General features: G+C 40.1%; 1 protein-coding gene across 2 annotated transcripts in view; it reads left to right on the forward strand.

The window, feature by feature from the left end:
• Nucleotides 1–22,764, forward strand: part of sema3bl (sema domain, immunoglobulin domain (Ig), short basic domain, secreted, (semaphorin) 3bl) — a 75,016-nt gene that overhangs the window by 32,997 nt on the left and 19,255 nt on the right. For both annotated transcript variants that reach the window (XM_046056270.1, XM_046056271.1), the window contains exons 3-7: nt 716–778; nt 11,491–11,610; nt 19,231–19,321; nt 21,494–21,610; nt 21,799–21,941. In XM_046056270.1, coding sequence (XP_045912226.1) covers nt 716–778; nt 11,491–11,610; nt 19,231–19,321; nt 21,494–21,610; nt 21,799–21,941 — 534 coding nt within the window. The remainder of the gene's footprint in view (nt 1–715; nt 779–11,490; nt 11,611–19,230; nt 19,322–21,493; nt 21,611–21,798; nt 21,942–22,764) is intronic.

Below are 22,764 nucleotides of genomic sequence, written 5' to 3' on the forward strand. Positions count from 1 at the left end.
AGTCTTTTACATTTAAATCACTTTTAATAACATGGTGATTAAATTAAAATTGCCTTCCAGAAAATTTCCATACCACTTAATCGCTAATCTCAGTAGTGCAAGATTGTGTGTGGCAAAAATTACTAAAAGGTTTTGAGATACGCATACGTCTTTGAGATATCTGACTTTCCCCCCAAAAAACAATGATCCTCTACTCTGGAAAATGCATAGAATATATTTCATAGGGAGTATTTATTAAGCAGAAAGTTGTTCCAATGAAAATTGGTAACTGCAAAGTCAGTGGGTTATCCAGAGTAACCTGGACATTGTTTCTAGACTTATTTTATAGGTACCGCTAGAGGTAAGTTTGAAAATATATTTTTTTGTAATTTGCGTGAACTGAAACGAATCTCTAGAGAACTGGAGTGATAAATGTGTCTGTCATGTCTCAATCATGGTTTCAGCTTTACAAGCCAAACATTAACTCCCAAACTCCTTGGCTCTTCATTCCAAAGCCTTTGTTTCATCATATGTAGAGGATCTGTTCTGCTCAATTTGGCCCTAACAGCTTCATTTGCAGGATATTCAAATTTAATGACACAGGGGCTTATTAGTATGTTTTGATTCGATTAACAGAGTCAAAGGTGGTTGTTTGCATTACTTCAAAGTAATTAATCATCATGCTCTTTTTTATTGTTGTTCAGTTCCTCAATCTCTCTTTTTTCTTCTTTGGTAGATCTACTGGCCCCCATTACCTGGTAACAGAGAGGACTGCATTCAAACAGGGAAGGAACCACAGGTGAGCGAGAGACAGTTAACCCCTTAACATCGATAGTTGCAAATTCGCATCACACCACTTTCATTTAGACTGCAGCCGAGATAGCGTATGCATTCCCCCAGTGCCAGTTTGTGCATATCCTAGGAACCTAGGAATGCAAACACTGGTTTATGCCTGTTATGACTAATTTGCATTATATCGAAATTTATATCCATTCTACAGGGTTGGGAGGGTTACTTTAAAAATGTACAATTACTAATTACTAGGGCTGTCAGCATTAACGCGTTAATCGCGATGAGATTAAGGACTGATCATAAAGTGTTTTAATTGTGTTAATCGTGTTAATCGCGTGTGTCAAATATTCTTATTTTACACTGTCACTGGTACTGTTACCTGTTACTGTTGCACGCATACATAGCCTGTATGAAACTGAGAAAGCAGTCAAACTGAAACTCCTACATAAAGCAAGTGCTTTCTCATTGGTTTCAACTGAATTCAAAAATAATGTAGCAATGGAGTATTGTATTTGTTATGCACTTTATAATAATGTGTGTACATTTTGTACATTTTTGAAAGCAAGCTTAAGAAACACTATATTTCATTTACATTGATTTCACCTCAGTCTCGTTGCAAATCTTTTGATTTGAAATAATCAAATAAATCTTAAAGTCAAGTTCAAAAACTAACTTTCTTTGCATTAATTTGATTTCCAATCAAGATACACTGGCAAGAATTGTTATCGTTAATACAGACTTAAAACAGTTAAGATCCATCCATCCATCGTCAACTGCTTATCCTGCATACAGAGCTGCGGGGGGTTGGAGCCAATCCCAGCTTACATCGGGCGAAAGGCGGGGCACACCCTGGACAGGTCGCCACACATAGACAGACAACCACTCACACTCACATCCACACCTAAGGACAATTTTGGAGACACATGCAAACTCCACACAGAAAGGCCGGGGCAACTGGGGTTTGAACACACGACCTTCTTGCTGTGAGGCGACAGTGCTAACCACTGCACCACAGATATAATAATAATAATAATAATAATAATAGAATTTTAATCATGTGATAAAACATGCGTTTAATCGCGATTTAAAATTTTTTTATCGTTTGACAGCACTGCTAATTACTTTTAAAAAAATGTAATCAGTAATGTAAATAAATAATAGTAATGTAACCTGATTACTTTTACTTACTTTTGGATTACTTCAATACCAAATATGCAAATAAAGATAAAATGCGTTGTCTGCTCAGTGTATTTTTAGAGAAACATACAATTGTAAAATATCCCAATCAAAATCGATGTTATGCTTGAATGTTTTTATATGATGCCTTGCTCTAGGCCAATAAGTCATATTTCAGGATCTGGCCCATCAATGACAAAAAATTTTGTTTTGTAGGTATTATTGAAGGCATTTTAGAGTGTGTCATTTCCTGGAAAACAATTTTAAAATGTTGATGAATCATCCTGCACTGGGGGCCTGCATTCATTTAGTGTCCAGTGAAAAGCTTTCTTAAAAGGTGCGAAAAATAGTGTTTCTGAGACGGGCCCCACTGATTACTGAACAAAAGCACACCTTTATTCATTGATTTTACTGAAACTGGATCATATTTGATGGAAAATATTTACTGGTTTTCTCTCTGATGTTCCTGCTGCTCTGCCTCAACTCTGTGATTTATGAGTTTGGACATATAGCTTTGCTTGTTGCTGTAGCAAGTCAGCTAACTGCTGCAGGCAACGAAGCTGGACCGAACACAGCCTCATTAGTTGAGCCAAACCGGTAAGAACACCAACTTTGTACTGCATTCCCAGTGGTCAAACTGGCCTCCGTCAGTCTCAGAGTCTGCGCTCGGGTCCGTCTGCCGTGTTCATTCACTGGGAGCTGGAATCAGTCCGCACGGTCCACACAGAGTCTGCATGAATGGGATAGGGTGTAACCACATTCAACTACTGACTATACTGGTAGTCAATATCTGCGACAAATCCCTCACTAGCTGTGTGTTTTTACAGGAAACACGTAAATAGCAAATAGCAGTCCGCTTTCTGTTTAATGGAAACTTTGTTCTTAAAGTAATCCCTATGTGTAATCCCCATTTTTACAAAAGGTACCTGTAATCTGATTACGTCTTTATTTTCTGTACTGTTACAGAATACAGTTACTTAATCCGTTACTCCCCAACCCTGCTATTCTATGTGTGCACTCTTGCTGCTTGTAAAATTGGCTTTGCATCCAGTCCGAACACACCCATAGAATCTTTTTCTCTTCCTACTCCCTACTCATTGTTTGTCTGAAATTTCCTGTCCTACATCACCTGCCCTCTAGTTGTCCTCATGTTTCCATTCTCCAGAGACCCAAACAACAGCCTAAATAGCACATACAGTAGAGGCCAGTTTTCTGCAAGATCCAAGATTTTGTATGGTGCTTAGCCCTCAAGACCTATACCTGTTAGTACCCATGTCAGTCTCTACTCTGCTCAGAGTGGTTCTCGTGTATCTTCCAGTTCCTGCTTGAACCCTTTCCTAGTTCTAAGTCATTTTAATGGGTTTGAGACCCAGGATACAAAATATTTATGAACTTGTGGCACTACAAGGCCCCTTTTTTAACAGCAGTCCCCAAATGGCACATGTTGTGGTGGGAAGTGCAGAATATGCCTCTAGCACTAAAACAAAAAGTGCACAACTGGACTATTAAGTTAAAAATTCTATCGGGCAAGATTTTAAAACCAGGACATGGAAATGATTTTATTGATACACTCTTATTAATTCCAACTTAGTGGTACAGTTCTTTATCGATATCGATCGACATTTAAAATGCCACAAAAATAAATCAGAGCTGTGCTTGTGTAAAACTGCGGTGGATGAGAGACTGAGCAGATCAAAATATTGCGTTCTACATGTTTATGCTTATTAAACAGGTGTGTTGATAAAGTATTGCATTTTTACTCACAAAGGTTTTATTGCACCACATACTTACACTAATGAGCGTAGTTGTCTTAAGCTTCGGTAGCGTCAGCTGATCTGCTGACTTTGCTCCGTGTTTGTGTGTGTGGAGACACAGAGGAGGTTGCAGGTCTTGCAGCCCTTATTGTTGAGCCCTGAATTGGCTGTTATCGGTTCAGCGCATGGAAATGAAATAGCTCTCCCATTAGCTACTTCCACTAGTTTACTTATGTTGTCATACATCAGATTATGCTGTGCCACATGGAGGTTGCTTCTGGGCCGGATGTGACCCACTGGCCGCCAATTGATTAGGGCTGGTGTACAGTAAATAGCATACTACAGTTTACTCCCATGTTGTATTTTGCTGACACTTTATTTCTACCCTACAGCACCCCTAACCCTAACCCTAACTGGTACTGTAGTCTCTGGAGTTCACAACTCTGGAAATGTACAGTAATCTATATATTATTAATGACCTTAAGGCAGTCCACAACCTCACTGTCAAGACAGTTTAATAATCAATGAATGATCTGTCCTAATGAAAAGAAATGCCAAGAATAGAGAGGAGCAGGGAAAGAGGATGCTTTCAGAAAAGCATTGTAGTTATAGAGAAGGGAGACAGAACTGTATCTCTTAATGAGTGCCCAAAATACAGAGGGGGGAGGAGGAGATGGAATTAAGGAAACTAGAAGGATATAGGAAGGAAAGTATAAATTATTACGTGCAGGAGGACAAGGGAATGTGAGAGACACAAAAAACACGAAGGGAGGACAGTGTTTATCTCATTATGGCCATGTTTACAAGAGAAAAGAGGAGAGGGAGATTCTGAAGCAACCACATCAAATACTGTGAAGAAACAAACCATTTCTAGTTACTCCTCCAGGGTGTGGATGATGATCTGCAGTGGACAGATGTAGATTTAGCCAAAGCCAGGATGCCAATATGTGGTCCTTCCATCCGCCTCCTCCTGATAGCAACATGCTCCCCTTGTTCTATTTTGTTTTTGTTCAGTAATCTTGTTTACAGTGTAGCGTGGGTTGTGTGGGTGCTGCTGGTGTATCATGTATGGTGGTATATGTGTATGTTCTGCATGCATGGCGTGAAAACACGTGTAGTCAGAAGGAATGAGAGTATGTGAAGTGGGAGCTCTGAATTTCCTCTCCACATGTGTGGCTATGGTTAAGGCCAGTTCAAGTTACATGTACGCGATCTGTGTAGGATACGGGTTAGCTAGCGATTGAATCGGTTGTTGATGAGCCAGGCAGCGAAGAATTGTGGTTCCAGTGCAGTCTTTGCAATGCAGTGTTCAACTGTGCAGGTCGAAGGAAATCAATCCATCCTTTGTTTTCCTTACAGAGTTAGTAGCTCGACGCTAACTGGCTTGGGTGTTCCTGTTGCTTGAAAAGTTAGCTGCCAAGCTTGGTTGCAGGAACCTTAGTCAGGCTCTCGAGTTGCTACCATAAGAAAAAGAGTTTGGCACGCAAAGTTTCCTCTGAGCAGACTACACGGCAGTGGAGACCCCTGTCCCAAATCTGAGCGGTGAGCTGGTGAGAGTGAAGAGAGAGAACAGAAGGTGAGTTTTTCTTACCTGGTCGTGGGATAGTCCTGGGGAAACCAGGACAGGACTGACAGGAAGTGACTAGAGAAGACGTGCGACAGTAAACATACTGGCCAAAGTTTCAAAATACAGGTTCAGTTTAAGAAGACAATGAACAAATGAATCTAAAATCAAAAAAGGACAAAACAATGCGCACCAACACACAAAGAAGGCAATAAAGTTATAGAAAATAGGAAATCTAGAACAGAAATCACAGAAAGAAAGGAGGAAAATGTTGAAGAAAAAAAGGAATTAATTAAGGAGGAAAGGAAGAGAGATTTGGTCTCTTTTCTTTGATGTATTGAGATGTTAAATTTGGTCCTAGTTGGAAAAGAAACACTCACTGCTCTAGTGGTGCTTAGAATACATAAACTGGAGCAAATTACATGTTTACACACAAACATCACACGCACACAAAATGAAGACACTGTTATATGAGAGAATTTTGTGCCTTCTTGTTCTCTTGTGATCTCATTGCAAGATGTCTTACAGCCACCTCCATCTGGAACAGTTTTAGAAGGTGTGTGTCTATAAGTACATGTTCTCTGTGTTTGAAGTGGCAGGTGTGTCTTCAGTGTCTTATATCAGTTTTATTAGGTGTTTCCTCTGCGCTTTGCTCACAGGGCTCATGCAACGCTAGTGGTGCGTGTACGCTATTGTACTGTCCGTAGTGGTTATAATAGAGGTCTTAAGACAAGATGTGTGTAACCCTACCTTACTTCTGCCAAAGGAGTCATAAAGAGCTTGTGTGAAATTATGTCACTAACAGATATAACTACACAGACATCTTTCTGCATTCCTTCACGTCTCTCTATGTTTTAAAGTTGTATCCTGTGGCATCTAGAAAGCAGAAGACCCCCCTCCCCCCACAGAGGTAAAACAGAAACATCTACAATTGTTCTCTAAACACTGTAGCTGTATGAGAGTTCTCAGTATGCACACATCTTGACAGTAAAGTGTGAAAAAGATGAATAAAGAAGGGGGATATCCTTTTTAATCTCTTTAATGAAAGCCTCTGTCTCCACAGCGTTCTACTGGCAAGTGTCTACCAGCCTAAACATGTTTTTACTGATAGCGTTTCCTCCCAGAGTCACAACCTCATGACCTTCACCATCATTAATTACAGCTCAGACAAATAAATAATAGGCTGAGAGGAGGCACTCAGTGGCTTCAGCCAAGCATGCAGTGTCTTGCTGTGGCTGTTAACATATTTGTCTGCTTCAACTATCTGCATCTTCTGTTTACAATGGGATTGATAATCTAATCAGCTGGTTACCTAACCCTAACCCACCTCTAATACGATGCATTTGTGACACATAATGCTGTGCATGTTGAACACAGACAAAACTTTCAGAGTGCAGAGCAGAGATCAGAGATAGCAAGTGAGGCATTTTGAGTCTGCGGATAATTCACCTTTGAGAAAACAAGTGAGGCATTGTGTATGCAAGTCAGAGTTCTGTACATTTCAGAATGTATTTATGTGCTCAGTTCCTGGCTTTGTTATTTCACGACAAGCTTGATAGTGTCAGTAACCTGGCCTCCCAGATGGTTTGGCTTTATCAGAGATCAGTTTTACTTTGTTTGAATCCAGGCATTTTGTGTATGTGTGTAGGAAAGTAAGACAGTCTAGAAAAATGGTCAGGATTTAGCTTACCGTTATACGGCAGCAAAGTCTTCAGAAGGTCGGGGTTTGTGTCCTCTGTCCTGCCAACTGTAAATGTTGGTTTATTTTAACCATGACGTTAATGTTCACTATCCTTCACAGAGTAGTTGTAGTTCTGTATACCTATCCACAACTCAGCTGGAAAGGGCTGAGATTTAAAAAAAACCAAAACACTCTTTTGAGTGATTTTTGGAATTGCAATACTTTTTGGAAACATTTTGAAATAAAGGACTGAAAAACTGTTTTGTAATTTAGATATATAAACTTGTTGTCTACAGGTCACACATCTAGAAGTCTGATCAGTACATCTCTCCAGCATCAGTAAACAACACAGTGGCACAACAATTTGAAAACCTACACTTTCTGCATGAGAATGGTACCTAAATGTTTTAATTCCTTGAATAATTGAGTCCTTGAATGGACTGAAGCAGAATCAGTAGAATTACTTTAAGCAGTCTCATTCTCCATATTGACTTAGTAAATTAGTAAATCACATTTATGTTTCAAGCAAATTTTTTTAAATCTCTTAAGTCTGAAAGTATACACTGTTTACACTGTCGTGTGATACAGGACTGACTAGTGATACATGTGTGCTACAGATCTGTGACTTAGGCAGAAACGAGGAAGCTGAGTAGGTGACTGTGGTTTTCGATCTATTCTCTTTCTATTTCTACGAATATTTGGTTACATGGTAGGAGACGTTGATAGAATACGGTATTTTGGAAAAATTATCTCATGCACTTTTTCTTGCCATGACTGAATGTTTTCAAGGCTGTCTGGAAATCAATCAATAGTACTTGGAAAACTGGCTTCTTTGAGGATCAAACAGCTGCTGAGACCAAAGACTGGGAGAGGCCAGTTCATCCAGCTGTTTGGCTATGAATTGCTTTTATAATGTTTGTGTGCGTCTGTGATTGTGTTTGTGTATGAGGGCCTTTTCACTGGAGTCTTGTACATGTGGATATTTGAGTGTGTATGTGAATGTGTTGGTCCTCATATCTTGTTAGTATTAGAGACTTCTCAGACTCCCATCCACTGAACATTGGCTGTTTATACTGGAAACTGCTCTCAATGTCCAAACGTGCCTCTCCCTGCCCGGGTCAGCCATCACAGAACATGTTTGGCTGCTGGGACTCTGTTTGCTGTCAGCTCCATGTTAGCTCTACCAAAGTGCACCATGGACAATGCTGGCAAATTCCTATCAAGTAAAATTCTAGCAGCAGCTCACTGCTGACCAAAACGTCCTCTGTTCCTCTGTAGTATGTGAAACAAGCTATGTTCTCCCAAAACATGTAAGAGCAAGCAAAATGTAAGAGTTGATAATACTTTGCCAGTTAGTTAGATAATTGTTTTTATAGAATAATAATGCCATCACTTCCTTTCAGTCCCTTTTGGCTAGTTACAAACTTTGACTGTGAATGGCTCACAGCAATTTATCTGCACTATCTTGGCGAAACCCCTTTAAGTTCCATAAAAAAATTTGCATTGTGTATTCGATAATGTGCCAAAGAGGTTGAAAGTTCAGCCAGGACAAACTTGGGGAGGAAAAAGCATGATTAACATTTTCCTGGTCCCTGAACAAATTTCTTGACTGCATCTATGTGTGCCATATTCAAACATTAATGTATCATTGCCAAATTGTGTTACACTTACCATAAACAAATCAGACCATGAATAAAATGATTTATAGCATGTGTTACTGTTGCTCATATTTCTCTAAATTAAAGACCTGATTTTTCCATAAACATGATAAAGTTTCTTGCTGTCATGGAGATAACACTCTCTTGCTTTGGAGTCACCGTCTCTGCCTCTTTAGTTTGTCTCTTTCAACTGACTGAAATATATGTTGGGAGAATCTGTCGTCTGTCAAATACAGTTTTAATTAATCCACTTGAGTGGATATGGTTCCAGGAAGTACAGTTGTTTGACCGTTGTTGTTTCACACCTTTAGCTGCTATTGAACTTTGAAATCTTTAGCTTTGTTTGGAAGCACAGAGCCCTCCATCTCACCATTCTCGATGGGGAATTAGTATTGCAAATTATAAAGGCCAGGAGAGGCTGTCAGAGCGCTTGGCAATGTCAATGTTTGTTTATGTTAATGGTACATATGTCTCAAAGAAAATGTAGTAATAATTTGCAATAATAAGTAATACTTTGAGGTTTAAAATGCTATACATACTTTTTTTGAACCCAGTGCACAAAAATGTGGTTTCTGTGGGCAGTTTCAAAATTTGAGCTGTGTGAATGGGCAGCTTGGTATTGCTGGGAAAGAGTACATGTGGTCCGCCAACCTCCCCTTGATAATCGAGGGTTGATAAATGAACAATTGTGAGCTTTTGTTTCTACCAAACAGCCATGACCTTGGCTATTTATGCAGTGATTAAATCCTTATTATTTTCAATCCTGGCAAGATGTTAAGACTGCTCCCTGAAATCTCCCAGTGAGAGGAACCTGATTTAGTAATCAACCCACTTCATTTTCTGTTTAACACCACTCCCTTTAGTGCCACTTAATCTCAGTAAGACCACACATACTGTATGTGTAAAACCCTAAATCCCGGGCTGGGAGACCAGAGACATATTTCCTCTTTTCAACATTTCATTCCACTCTTTGGGCCACACGGAACTCTAAGACGACTCCCTGAGTAGCAGAGCCATAGGAGAAACAGATTTCTATTCATTTTCAGTCCGCTTGGTAGGCTCTCCTAAACCATGTACATCTTCTTTAATGAATAGAGTCATTATATAACGTCCAGCCAATCAACTTTTTTCCCTTCACCAGATGATTCTAGCAGACAAATATAAACGTTACACTGGTTTATCATGAGGTAAGCTATTCAATGCTAATTTGGGATAAATAAGGGAAAAGACATGACATGAATTTCCTTTATGATGTCCCCTCGTCCTCAACAGAAATATATGTGATACCCAGATGATCCCTTTTTGTGTGCTTTGAACAATTGAAATTCTGATTTATTGAAGGCATTCTTAAAACAAATGTGTTTCTATTTAGTTTACTGCTGGTCACGATGTGTTTGGGTAGACACATGATCCAGTGGGGAAGGGCAATATGATGATGTAAACAATTTCTTGTACTGCAGTGACATGGTTTACATCAGCTCTGCCGCGCAGCAAAGCACTTGAGGAAATGATCAACAATGTTTGAGCGTCTGACTGTGACTTTGAAAGGGAAGCCACACACAAACACAACATGACAGATTTACTAGACTCATTCAGAAACAACACACACACTTGTATTAACACAAAAAGACTATCACATGTGCACGCGAAGTCAGGATAACTCATCTCATTCGATATCTGGACACGAATACACGCCTTCCACATGTGCATTTTGGACAGAGACACCAGATGCTCGCTGTGCAGACATGAGTTCGACCTTTTTAACTTGAGAGAATGACACCCGCCTGATCTCTTCCTTCCCAGCTGACAGCCGTTTTATCAGCTGCTGTTACAGACAGGAAGAAGGAAGTATTCGTGCCCTCTGCTTCCTCTGGACCTCTGTGTAGAACAAAAACGTCTTGGTGCTTGTTTCCTCAGTCACTGCTTCTTTTGTTCTCACTCTTGTGTGTGTTTGAATGTCTGTGCCTGGCGTTCTAACACAGTCTGCTTGAATTTCTTTTCCAGTCTTTGTTTCGATTTCACATCTTCTGCCTCCAGTTTTTGCTCCGCATAAACAGAGCTGAGTTGCCTAATGCAGTAGTAGTAGTTTATTTCTGTCTTTTTTTTCTTTTAAACCCTCAAAGTTAAATTCAGAGTTATTGTTGGTGTCTTCATATCACCTACATCTCAAAACTCACATTTCACATTATCATCACATTTTAGCACATAGGCATTTGTGATGTTTTACAAATCTTGACAAAGTTCCACTGACCAGAATGTGATGAAACTTGTTCTACAACATCAGCATGTCACTTTGGCTGAAATCCAAAGACCAGAGATCCCGAGTTGCGACATGGAGGCTATCACATTTCATCCAATAAAGCTATTTTCTTGGCCCTCATTGCGAACATGTGGGATCAATAAGCCTTGTTAAGAAATTATTTTGGTTCTCTTCAATACCTTGAAAATCAACTTATCTGTATTTGGATGACAGTTAGTTTTGCACTGTGTGATTTGATTTATTAAGGGCCCTTCCATGGCATGTGTGTACACTACAGTGTGTGTGTGTGTGTGTGTGTGTGTGTGTAGGAGCAAATGGTCACATCCTGTACTGAGACAGAATTATGCTGTTGTACCATGACAATTTAACAAAAGAACTTTACAGTGATGTAAAATTATAACTGAGTTCCAAAAATCCATAGATCTAATTGAATTGAATCCGTACACAAATTGAGAACGTCTTCTTCACAAAATAGTGCAGGGACACCATAAGCATGTCCATAAGCCTGGCAATCTTTAAGTAAACTTTGTGTTCAAATGGACATAGCAAAATATTTGATCCAACATAGATTATACTATACCCAGATACACGTTTTTGATCTATGCGTATGAATATGTGTTTTTCAGACGGAGTGTGCCAACTTTGTTCGCCTCCTGCAGCCCTACAACCGGACCCACCTCCTGGCCTGTGGCACCGGTGCCTTCCAGCCCATATGCGCCTTCATCAACGTGGGGCACAGAGGAGAGGTAAGCTGGGGGTAAATCCTAAAGGAAATGTTTTGAAATTGTAAAAAAAAGACTATAAATTGAGTTTTGTCATTAGCATGAACTTTTCCTGTGTTATGACTCTACAGTATCAGTCATGAACTGCCTTTGGAAACGATAAAACTCACAGAAGAACTTGAGAAGTAACACTGGACAATTTGTGAACAAATGCAAGTTGATGCAGACACTGTAGTGACTGTTCTTGCTGAAGTTGCAAGGCATAGAATTTGGTAGGGATGCTAGGGACATGTCCCTACCAATATCCAGTGACTACTGAATTGTCCCTAGAAATAATTTCCACAAAATACAATATACCCACTGTTTTCCACCAGTATCTAGTCAATGTATTTGGTGCACAAACAGATCTCGTTCGAGTCCAAAGTTTTGAAAGATAATGTCCTCGCCCCTACTTTGCGTCACAGTGGTTTGGGCCACTGCCTACCTTTTTCAACACCCTCATTGACTTTATTTCTAAAATGCGACTAGGAACAAATTTAGTGAGTTATTCAGACCATCAGGAGCAAAGTGACAAATATACAAAAGTCTATTATATTGTAGTCTGATTTATTGCCCTGCATTCTGCTCAGAGTAATCTCTGTCAGGGGCTCTTCTGGCAGCAGCACAGCGTCTCTCCCTCTCGCTGGCAGGAGTGAGAGTTACTATGGTTATAGGGACGCTTTGTGTCTCTGTTGATCTGAGCACAGAAGGAGGAGAACAGGCAGACAATACAGAAGAAAAACAAGATGGGGTTGAAGATAAGCTGCAGACTTTGTAGTGATGAGATTTTCCCCCACCCTTCCACCCCCTCGCTGGGAGATGTTTTTATTGTCCCCACCAAGAGTGAGATGAACAGTCCACCCTTGTAAAGTGGCATTAAAGAGGTGGTATTTGCTCATTTTCAGGTTCACAATCTTTTTTAGGGGTTGTACCAGAACAGGTTTACTGGTTTAATTTTCAAAAAACATCATATTTTTCTCATACTGCACATTGCTGCAGCTCCTCTTTTCACCCTGTGTTGTTGCACATTGCACATGCGCAGTTCCCAGGTAAGGACTACTAGCCAATCAGAAGCAGAGAAGGGCGGGTCGTAAGAAACAAGGTAGTGTGATCCAAATCTAAGCCTCTTCTGACTGCAACCGTAACCTAGCAGATGGTATAAGTTACTCTCAAGTCCACAACCACACAACATAATTGTTCCACATCTTACCATAAACCACTACAAAAATCACCATATTTCATCTCAATTTTACATAAAAATTGGGCAAACAATTTGAACGTTTGCTCAGTAGCTTTCACATCAGGTGTAACATTAGCATTATAGCTATAACTTTATGTTAGCCAACGTTTACAACAACTCCGCACTTGAACAGTCTGTAAAGTTACATTGCCGTGTTTATTTTAAATATAATTCACAACCAATAAAGCATACTTACAGGTTGTGATTGTGAATTTCCAGGCCCAAACAGAGTCTGTTGAGAACTGTTGCCGGTGTTCTGACGATCTATGCTGCCTTGCTGAAAAATGCTACCATAGTGCAAATCGATAGACTCGACTCTACTTGGCCCTGCTCCGTTATCCATTGCAGATAGTACCCAGAGATAGTACGTAGCTTGTCGTCATAGCGACACACAACTGCCATGACGTAATGTTAATTGCGACCCACACAGCTTTCTCTTTTTTGAGTTAAACGTTTCAACATTCCTCAGAATGTAAAGACAGATAAGCGGTATGAAAACCTTCCAGCTGTGTTTTCCTCTGCCGTTGTTGCTGCAGCGGTTTGTGCGACGGCGGGAGCAGAGGGCTCTGTGAGCGGACGGCTGGCCGGCCTCACACGCTCCTCCCGCACAGTGGCTGCGGGGAAAGCAGCCTGTGCCAACTCCGAAAATATTCAAGCACATTTTTGTTCCGCCATCACTTCTCGTAAAACTGTCACTCAAAACCTCTCAGAAGTGGATTTAGTGATGAAATTCCATATGAAAACTGTAAAATATAAAACTTTCTGTTGCTGGCCTCTGTCTGGTGCAGCAATGATGATGCAGTGAATAGTGACGATTCTCTCTGACCAATCAGCAGTCTGTTGTGTTTTCATGTTACATTTTAGTATCCCTCAGCTCGCTTGGAACCTCGACGGAGGTGAGGTGATACGAAAAAAATTACCTGGAAGCAGGTACAAACATTTCTTCTGCATCATTATACATAATGAAGTATTGTAGGTATTAGATGATACAGAATCAATGGATGGCCTTTAAGCAGTCCTATGGAGGAAACCCTAGCTAATGGAACAAATATATAATATGGTTGGTGCCAAGTTGTTTTCAGAAAAACACTGTTCAGACTGGCCCTGCTCTGTGCTCAGATCCCCGGGGTTCAAGGTTAAGCCTCAGCAGGCAGCTTTGCTAAGACTGTTTCTGTAAGGCTACTCAGCCGCAACGTGGGCCCTCTATACATCTTTTCAACCGCAATGGCTGGCTCTCTACACAGCCACTTAGCTCAGTTGGACTCTCTCGGCAGAGTCTCGCACTGTTGGCCATTTGGAAGACAAGAATCAATGAATGGAGCTATTAAGAAAAACTCGTAGTTTCACGGCGGTCCTCCAGTTGCCCCGTGTGCCGCCATGCCTGGCCCAGCAGGAGGGAGTCAAACTGGGCATGAGGAGAGAAGAAAGCTGGATGTTGGCAAAGAGCTAAGGAAGGGAAATGAGACAGGAGGGTGGAAGAGTGCCAGTCTTTTAGTGGGAAGAGTGTGTGTGTGGAGGATTGTGTGGCTTGTGTGTGCATATAAAGTACAGAAGGTGCATGCAGAATTTTCCTTTTTTTACTTATGGAATTAAGTGTTTTCCTGTATACACTGGTCTGCATGGTTGAGAACAAGAAAAACAAAAACTGGAGATACAAAAATAGGTCCGAAGGATGGTACTGGGCTATAAAGAACAGAACGGTCACGCTATTAAAGTAAGACACCTGTTTGAATGCGTTGCAGTGATTCAGCTAGCCAAGAACAACACTGAGTTTTAGATATTCGAGAGATTTGTAGAAATTTATGCTTTAACTTGAGGTTTGCGGTGCATTTCACTCGTAAATGTCTGCAGGCACAACAGGGTAAGACTTGAATGACATACACATGATCATCATAAATAATTCGGTTTAGCCAAGAGGTAAAGTGTGTAAAAGCTTCTGTTGTTGACCACCAGATGATGATTGTGATGATGGTGGTGAAGGTAGTGCAGCTCTCTTCACAAACATTGCTGCATTTGTTTTATTTATTCCAGGGAGTGTGAGTATGTGCTTTTTCATGTCGAGGTGTATATGAATTGACCCCCAGGTTGTGTCAGCTAGTCAGAGTGTCTGCCTGACTGGACGACACCACGGGAAGCCTGTCCATTTATTTAACCAATCGTTAACTGGTGGAGAACACACACCCATTTGTTTGTCTGGCCTCTTGAGGGAACCGAGGCAGCGAGCCCTCGGACTGGATTCTGGGTGGGATGACCTTTGACCCTGTAGGCGTTTCATCTCAGATAGGGGCAGAAATACACATACTCTTTCTGTCTCTCTCACGCCACCTTTCCCTCTCTGTCTCGGTCTTGTGTTGTCGTCTGTCAGACAATTTTTATGCAGAACTTCTGTCATCCAAAAATAAAAGATGACGTAAAATCATGATGGAAAACATTGTAGTAGTTTTAATTTTTCTGAGAGGTCGTCGAGAGCAGACATTTTTCAGACAACATTTCAGAACCACCACAACTATTTTGAAGTTGTTTTGCAATAAGATTTAATTTCCTCTAGGTTTATTGAACAAATCTGTCTCTATTCTTTATTGGCAAAAACTGTTTCTTTCTTCGAGTATGAATCTTGAATCCTAAAACATAAAAATTATAAATAATAATAATAATAATAATCTGTTTCTTGAGTCTGTGTTTCTGTCTCACTCCTTCTTTCTCACCCACATAAAGTCCCCATGGTGAGTGACACAGCTGCCTGAGCAGTGTCATAGATGTGAAAATAAACCACCATATTACAGTGACGACATACACAGGACCCGACCACACACACACACACACACACACACAGTCAAATAAAACAAATGACACAAACTTAAACACATAAATATGCAGAAACACAGACAGAAACACACACAAACATGATGAAAGACATGCACATTCAAATGTAAATATACAGAAACAAATTTGTAGAAAGAAACAGATTGATACAGACAGACACACACACACATAGGGAAGCAGACATTTATATGCACCTAACAACAACGGACATATCAAACACATTACAACACACAAATTTCTGACTGACTTCCTCAGCAGAGCCATATTGTAGACTGATGCAGTTCAGATGCTCAAGTTTTCACTGAAAGCCTTTAACTTTTTATTCACAGTTCTGCTTTTTGGCACTTAGAAAGTAACTTGCTGAGTAACTCACTTCCTCTCTCCACGATGGCACACTTCCATGACAACCACTGTAAGTGCTGCACACGGGACACTACATAAATCCACTGGGGGGAAAAAGCTCTTCCACAGGGCCAAGAGAACAGCATCAGCTTGGATAAAGTGGACTTAAAAGATTGAAAGCCTACTAAAAAATTAATTGCTTATAAATCACCCTTTTATTTTTCCCATGTATGTTGCTTCTGGATCAAAGCCCTCCTCACTGGAGATTAATGAAGCCTGCTATTTTACTGCTTCTTCATTTTCTGTAATATTTGCTCCATTTCTAGTCCTTTTACTTTGCAATTTATATCATTGCATTAGTGCGTTTTATTGCTATGAATTACAACTTTTCACTTGTAAGAGGAAACGTGTGCTATTTTGTCTTTTAAAATGTACAGTCTCACTTTAAGACTCACTTTAAGGCAGTTGATTTAGGGTCAAGATTGCCAGCGTTAGGTTTTGATTCTGGAAAGGTGTAAGGTTATATCATGGATAATGTAAAGGGAAATGTATGCGTGTCAGTGGTCACTTGTCTTACTAGTTTTGTAGTGGGGGTCCTGATGTATTTTGCTTGGCACAGCTGTGTACAGAGTGGCCTGGATCTCTCTCTCTCTCTCTGTATTGCAGCACTTGTGTGTATTTGTCTTGGCAGAGTTTGGCCAAAGTGACTCTGACAGTCTAATCAGCTGTGAAGGCAGCTGCACCATTCCTCCGGATCATAATGAGATAACACAGACACAAACATGCACACATATAGACACCCCCAAAACTGCAGAAGTGTGCAGTGAAAAGTGTGTCAGTGCACCCAGATCACACACACACACACACACACACACACATGCACACACACACCTAGACAGGGAATACAGAGATGCAGTGACATTCAGTAACAGGAGAGGAAAGAGGTGCTGAAAGAATAAGGATGACTAACGAGGGAGCTAAAAGTGCTCAGCAGAAATAAAGATGGAGAGCAGAAAACAGATGGAAATAAGAGAAGAAATTCAAGATAGAGAATGAAAGCAAGTAGATAAATGGAAGGAAGGAGGGAAAAGGTTCACTGGGCGACAAAATAAACAAACAAGACATCTACAAAATTATGTATTTTCAAGCTAACAAAGACATTTTTTATTGTAAGTTTATGATATAAATAATTGTGTCTGCACAAAAGCTGTCATCTTCTGCTTGGATTTCCACTTTTGGAACGGAAGAAGTACATGTGGAACAACTTTAAAGGAATGAATAAATACCGTGCATGGACTCAAGTGAAAATGATCTTCCTAAATCGTGTTGATGCACTGGACGGGAAGACTGTGGAGCAAGACAAGAAGAGTATTCCTTAAATGTCCCTCATCATCTCAAATGTGATCAAGTGTGAGCATGTGTTTAAGCACTGTGCATGCTGGTAAACTGTACGTGTTCACTTTGACACCTGTAAAACTCATTCAGACCTCTTTATGAACATTCTAAACGCAACATATGGATCAAATAAGAAATAAACTGTCTCTCCTTATTTCCTGAGACTTGTTGGATATGCCAGTGTATATATAATCTTTTGGCGTGTTTCTGACAGTAGCAATTGGCTGTCTGTCACTCAGCACGTATTATTGCACGTGTGAGTATGTGTTGGTGCACGTACAAAACTGCATGTGCGTGCGTATTGTCCACTGTGTTTTGTACAGTATTTTTATCCCTCCGACTTCAATGTCATCATCTCCCCTATGATCTCCGTTCAGTCGAAGACTCCCCCTCCCAGTAACAATACTCCATTGTCTATTAGAGGAACAGAGACTCATGCACACAGAGTTCATTGTAAGGACACTTAAATCAGTAATAAGGAATCAAAGAGGAGGTTTAACTGTAGGTCCAGTCCCCTTCTATTCCCTTTTTATCCTGGAAAGTCAACTACATTTGGTCACACCTTGATCACACCCAGGCTGCTCTGGCAGAGACAGCCTGGTACACTAATGCTGTTGAAGTGGGAGTAGAAAGGCTAAAAACAAAAGGCCTGCTGTCCAGAGTGACCCTGTTTTGACCTGACAAATCACACAATCCAAGGATGTGGCCAGTGTTCGTCAGGTGAACTTGACTAAGAAGAAAGACGAAGAAAGAACCATTCAGTTATTTTAATGGCTTCCTTCACTGTTGGAGTCAGAAAAAAGACTTTGATGCAGTTTGATGTAAAATGGAGACCCATAAAATTTGCCTCTTTTCCCTCCTTGATTGATCACGCTAACAACGCAGTTCTTCTGTTTTTCCAAACAGTCTTGTTGATTCTCAAGCAAATGAAAAATGTTTTCATGACTAGGGTATTAGTTCTGTCTACCACATCAGAGTGAGACAGAGTGGAAACCTTTCACATGTTAATTTTTATATATTAATTTGTTTGTGTGTCTACATTACATGTTAACACGTGTACAAAGGGCACAGCCTAGAAAAAATAGACAAAACAATGTAGATGTCATGGATTATGACTTTATATATTTTCTTGGTCAGGGTTGAGTGAGTTTTATGACCTTAATGTTCTTGGACCCTGTTCCCATATGAACTGTAAAAAAAAACATTTTCTGTTTTATTTTAAGTGTAGTTTTTATTTGATAACAGTGTTGTGTGCTTTCTTTTTCTTTGTTACCCTGTTGACTCCTCAATATACAGTTCAGCTGTAAGGGTCGATCTGCAGTGGGAGCTGGGTGGGAAACTTGTCTCAACTCTGGCAACTGCACTGATCCTGCATTTCCTTGTTTCTCAGACACTGTCTTAGTTCTCAGACAGACTCAGAGTTCAGTGGAAGGACAAATAAATCTGAAACATAGGCTTAAACTGAAAACTAGCTCTTGTCCCACTTCTTTGTGTGCACAATGGGACAGAAAAGCAGAAGAATGCCCTTTTGGTTTGTGAAATGAACCCCTTATTAAAGGTCTGGGTTGGTCCACTATGCGGCCATATCTATTGAACTTAAAAGTGAGAAAATCGAATGTGCTCCAATTGGCTAACCTTGTTTCTAAAGTAGAAGGTGAAAAAGAATTCCTGATGGAAGGATTGACGAAGAGATTATAATACAGTTATTCATTTTAAAGTCCATAATCAGAAGCCCATGAAGCAAGTTCATATATCAGATGTTTCTGGAGAATAAATAATTGTTCATGTGTCTTCTCCTCCCCTAGCATGTGTTCACAATGGACCCTACGAATGTGGAGAACGGACGAGGAAAGGTTCCACATGATCCCAGCCTCCCCTTCGCTAGCACCTTCAGTGGTATGTCCCATGTTGTCTGTATTTAACAATTTCTCAAGTTTTTTATGGACTAAATGCTATGTGCTTTAGGTAACCAGTTTCACCACATAATGTGGCTTACGTCTTTAAAGTTTTATTGAAAAACCAGCCGAATGGTTACAGTCAAAAATGCCCTCGCTATAACCCACTGAAGATATCCGATCCAAAAAAGTGTGTATTGTATAAAGTCTTTAATATACTAACAGAATATCAGTTTCACAAGTTGACCTGCTGCGACAAAGTTGTAAAATTGATAATGGACATTTTGTAGCTTGGTTTTCTTTATCTGCCATATCTAACATTCAAAATGCTGAACACAGATCTGTCTGTTTCTACACATTTCACCTCTCTGCACAGATCTCTGCTATGTTTTAAAATGATATTAACCCCAAGAACAGCCATCAGGGAAAGCTTCTTTGCCTCTGACACCTATACACTTGCACACACACACACACACACACACACACACACACACACACACACACACACACACACACACACGAGTTGTGCTGACTAGATTAAATAGTTCTGGGCGTTTCTCTCTGACTGTCATTAGGTATCTAGTTTGTGAAATTACACTGATTTATACCAGTGACAGACAATCCTGGAAGCCACTGAGCGTGGAAGTGTGTATGTGTATGTGTGTATATGCAACCCTCTATCCCACCTTCCTCTCTCTGCATCTGGGTGCTTTCAGCATTAGAATTTATCCCACAATACATCATATTTGGCAGAAGAATGTTAAATTAGAGCCAAATACTCATTAATTTGGACCTCAGCAGAGATATACAGTGGACACAGATCAATACACACAAAACTGTTGAGGTAGGCCTGCAGAAGGTAATTGTAAAATGAGTGACAGAGATTTGGAATTGTACATGCTAGGAGAGGATAGTAATTTGGGTTGTTCACCTACAACAGTTGAAATGTCACTTTCAACATTGCTCCTCACGGTCAGCAGGGTTGTGTAAGATAACCAGACAGTGTGAGTTTAAGCTCCTGTTACGTATTAAACTACTTACGTATATACACACAGCCTCACATGTGTTCCATTAATTTATTAACTTCAGAGTCTGACTAACTACCATATTCAGTTTTTCTGATTTGTCTCTTGTAAATAATCTTTAAAGTAAGAAACAAATAATGAGACAAAAACACAAAAACACAGTTTGACCAACATAGTACAGCACATGATGATAAAATAAAGAAATAGAGACAGGGATGTCAAGAGTGAAACAGTAAAATATGATGAAAGTCTTGTTTGTTAGATATTAATCCTCTCCTCAATTTCAGGATTGCCCCCCAAAATCCACAAAGCTCTACAGGTCCTGTCATCACCAATTACTGTATCTATATGTGTCTGTGTCTGTTTATGTTTGCGTGTGCTAACATGAGTTTGATTTGACTGTATGTGTGTTTGCATCTGTCTTTATGTTAAAGGATGTGTTGCAATGGGCAAATAAGATAAGAATAATTACTTTACACCCATGTGACCAGATGCTATTACTGCATTGGTCACTATGCTGGGGAAAATTAAAAACAGTTGCATCTTCAAAACCTATAGTGGATTGTTCTGAAAAAACTGTCTTTTATAATTCTTCATTTTCTAAGCAAGCTAAGGTTGCTGTCTTGTCTTATGACAGACTGTTAACGGTTTTTTTTCAAGGTTCATGTACTGGAGGTGTCACAGGAAAGATTTCATTTTCAGGAAAATCCATTTTTGGAGTTGTTGAAATTTAAAGTGAGTCCGCAACTATGGTCTTAGTCTCAGTGGAGGATGTAATGTATGAAGTGTTTTTGAGTTTTGGTTTAAGATTACTTTCCCAGTGTGTTCTTTATTGGATTGTTCAATTTCCTATTCCCTTCCCTTCCTCATTTGCCTGAAGCTCATTTGTTTCTGTCACCAATGATTTCCTTATTTTTGTCATGTACCAAACTTTTTCCTTTTCCTTTTGCATTTTCCCTAATGTCTTTGTCTTTATTACTGCTGTCAATTTACATTCTTACTGTACAACCTTTTCCTCCAATCCCTTCCACTTTTATCATCCTCTCTATCCACTGGTTTTCCTGTTGTACTTATCCATTATTTTCCATTCTTACTTCCCTTTTAAACTTTTTCCCTCACCCACCATCTCTGTCCCTGCCTCTCTATAGGTGGGGAGTTGTATACAGGACTGACGGCAGATTTCCTGGGTAGAGACTCTGTGATCTTCAGGAATATGGGAGGTCGCTCCACCATGAGGACAGAGACTGACCAGAAGCTTCTCCATGGTAATGTGTCACTGTTTATAGAACTTTTTGCATTCAATAGAAAAATAAACGATGTAAAGTAAACAATATTATTTTCCATATCAGGACACCTTGGAGTGTTTTATCATTATTATAACATTCTATCACAAGCAAAATTTTCTTTCATACTTACATCCACATCTCTCCGTGCCTTGCATCTTCCTCTGCAGACCCTAAGTTCATCGCTGCCCACCTCATCCCAGACAACAGCGACAGAGACAACGATAAAGTGTATTTCTTCTTCACTGAGAAGGCCACAGAGGCAGGGGACAGGGAGGGGGCCATACACACACGTGTCGGACGAGTGTGTGCGGTGAGATACTTAAGAAACGGTTTATGTGTAGACATTTATTTTGTGATACAGGACATGAAGATACTGTAAATAGGGTTACAGGAGGCAACTCAACAACCTCGCATAGCAGTTATGTAAAGGTTCAGTGTGTAATATTTCTGTGGATCTATTGACAGAAATGCAATATAAGATCCATAACTATATTCTCAGTGTCGGGCCACCGTAGCTGTCCTACACTCTTTAAAGGATAGGGGGCAGTGGAAGACTGGACAGTTGGTTGCACTTCTCAACCTCACCGCTAGATGCCACTAATTCTTACACACTGAACCTTTAAGAACTTTTACATGTCGATGTTTGAGATGTACGTGACTAAGTCTTGTGCTCTCCCTCCATTCTAGTAGAAGTTAATTTTGTTAGCTGTGCTCAAAGCATTGAACAATGACAATGAGAAACTCAACAACTCACAAGTTGTCTGTCTAGAAATTATATCCCACTTACTTAGGGTCATCCAAAGACGTTAGATACAGAAACACACAGAAAGATTTAGAGATCATCTGTTGGCAGGTGAGGATAAGTGAAGCCAGATGGTCAGGTGGGTTGTCAGTTCACTTCCATATGGTCATATAAGTATCCAGGGAATGAGACATCTGCAGGGGCTATTTGAGGTTGTGGAGTTTGGAGAGTCTGGGAGTCGTTTTTTGGTTATCTTGATTTCTGGAGGATCCGTTATGGGTCTCAAATTTTGAGTATCTGCCAGGCTTTTCAGTCTGATGTGTAGATTCACACTCCCACTGGAAAAAATGTTATATGAGAACCCAAACAGAGAAAAAATGAGGTACAAAGA

This window comes from Micropterus dolomieu, linkage group LG08, assembly GCF_021292245.1.
Source record: "Micropterus dolomieu isolate WLL.071019.BEF.003 ecotype Adirondacks linkage group LG08, ASM2129224v1, whole genome shotgun sequence".
NCBI classification, from domain to species: Eukaryota; Metazoa; Chordata; class Actinopteri; order Centrarchiformes; family Centrarchidae; genus Micropterus; species Micropterus dolomieu.